A 2,264-nucleotide genomic window follows, 5' to 3' on the forward strand; every position below is an offset into this window, starting at 1 on the left:
CATATAGAACACATAGCTGTGTCATCTGACACATGTCTGACATATAGAACACATAGCTGTGTCATCTGACATGTATGTTTGACATATAGAACACATGGCTGTGTCATTTGACATATAGAACACATAGCTGTGTCATCTGACATACAGAACACATAGCTGTGTCGTCTGACATATAAAACACATAGCTGTGTCGTCTGACATATAGAACACATAGCTGTGTCATCTGACATATAGAACACATAGCTGTGTCGTCTGACATATAGAACACATAGCTGTGTCATCTGACATATAGAACACAGCTGTGTCATTTGACATATAGAACACAGCTGTGTCATCTGACATATAGAACACATAGCTGTGTCATCTGACATACAGAACTCATAGCTGTGTCATCTGACATATAGAACACATAGCTGTGTCATCTGACATTTAGAACTCATAGCTGTGTCGTCTGACATATAGAACTCATAGCTGTGTCATCTGACATTTAGAACACATAGCTGTGTCGTCTGACATATAGAACACATAGCTGTGTCGTCTGACATTTAGAACTCATAGCTGTGTCATCTGACACATAGAACACATAGCTGTGTCATCTGACATTTAGAACTCATAACTGTGTCATCTGACATTTAGAACTCATAACTGTGTCATCTGACATTTAGAACTCATAGCTTTCCTATAAAAAATCTATTGTCCTTATCTCCCCTCCTTTTTTAAAATGTTTGTTGCTCTCTCGTAACACCTCTAATCTTGGACACATATATGACCTAATTGTGTTGCAAGTGCTGTAAAACACTTACTAAAACTAAAACTGAACAAAGCGTAGGTGAAGAAAGGTGTCATGAGATGTTGTCAGTCTCTTCATCGAGCACACTCCCAAATGTCCATCGATGAGCACACAAAATATTCCACTTATTCAAGGGCTTGTTGGAAGCACTGATTGATCATGGGTGGTTGGCGGGTGCTCTGGTGTGGTTTGCTCCTTCTTTCCTATCAAACATCTATCGTCCTTATCTCCCCTTTTTCTTTTTTATGTTTGTTACTCTCTTGTAACGCCTCTAATCTTCTGGCGCTCACATGACCTTATGCAGTTGCCAGCGCCGTAAAACCGCTACTAAAACTAAAAACTGATTGAACCTACAACCAAATGTGTTCTATTGAACCAACAAAGAAATGTGTTCTATTGAACTATGTGAACTGACACAGAAATGTTTTCATCTGTTTTTCTGTGCCGCAGGGAAAAGAAGAAGGAGAAAGACCGCGAGGAGCTGTGGAAGAGGCTAGAACGCTTGGAATTCAATAGCAAAAAGAATAAGAAATCTTAACATCACTGACTTGTAAATTTCCTTGGAGGTGTGAAAGGCATAGCGAGCCATTTGTTAATAAATATTTATTTTTATCATCATCATTATTATAAATATTATAAATAGTGATATAAATACTGGATTTGTTCAGTTCCCCCCTTCAAGTATAACATAAAAAAAAAAGATGTGAGGCTTTGTTTTGTTTTGTTACAAGAATTTTTGTTTTTTTTTGTTCCTTCCATCACATGTGAGGTGGCGGTCCTGCCGTGGTGGCGGTCCTGCCGTGGTGGGGGTCCTGCCGTGGTGGGGGTCCTGCCGTGGTGGCGCCGCGCCCTCCTGTCTGTGTCTGCCTAGAGAACGTAGCACCGACTGCTTCTGGTAGTGAATAGTGACCCCCTGTGCCAAAATTGACCGTCTGTGTGTGTGTGTGCGTGTGGCGCGACGCTTGTCTGTGTGTCTGTGTCTGTCTGTCTGTCTGTCTGTCTCTGTCTGTCTGTGTGTGCATGTGGCACGACACTTGTCATTCTGTCTGTCTGTCTGTGTCTGTCTGTCTATCTGTGTGTGTATGTGTCTGTCTGTCTGTATCTGTGTGTGTATGTGTCTGTCTGTCTGTGTCTGCGTGTGCATGTGGCGCGACGCTTGTCTGTGTGTCTGTCTGTCTGTCTGAGTGTCTGACTGTGTGTCTGTTAGTGTGCGTCTGTCTGTGTGTCTGTGTTTGACACTCCAGTTCTTGACTGCGTGTCTGTTAGTCTGTGTGTCTGACTGTCTGTCTGTCTGTGTGTCCTACTGACTGTCTGTCTGTCTGTTAGTGTGTGTGTCTAACTGCGTGTCTGTTTCTGTGTGCGTGTGTGTGTGTGTGTGTGTGAAGTGCTGTAGAGCTCTCTCTCTCTCCCTCTCTCTCTCTCTCTCTTTCTCTCTCCCTCTCTCTCTCTCTCTCTCCCTCTCTCTCTCTCTCTC

At 42.8% G+C, this 2,264-nt stretch overlaps 1 protein-coding gene across 1 annotated transcript in view; it reads left to right on the forward strand.

Annotated features, from left to right (window-relative positions):
* LOC101850115 (serine/threonine-protein phosphatase 2A 56 kDa regulatory subunit alpha isoform) overlaps positions 1-1,492 on the forward strand; it is a gene marked incomplete in the record, with an annotated part of 23,428 nt that extends 21,936 nt beyond the window's left edge. Inside the window, 1 exon segment of the mRNA XM_013088150.2 lies at positions 1,241-1,492. Within this exon segment, the coding sequence (XP_012943604.1) occupies positions 1,241-1,328 (88 nt within the window).
* Between the last annotated feature and the right edge of the window lie 772 nt (positions 1,493-2,264).

The sequence above is a fragment of the Aplysia californica genome, unplaced genomic scaffold, assembly GCF_000002075.1.
Source record: "Aplysia californica isolate F4 #8 unplaced genomic scaffold, AplCal3.0 scaffold00693, whole genome shotgun sequence".
Classification (NCBI taxonomy): domain Eukaryota; kingdom Metazoa; phylum Mollusca; class Gastropoda; order Aplysiida; family Aplysiidae; genus Aplysia; species Aplysia californica.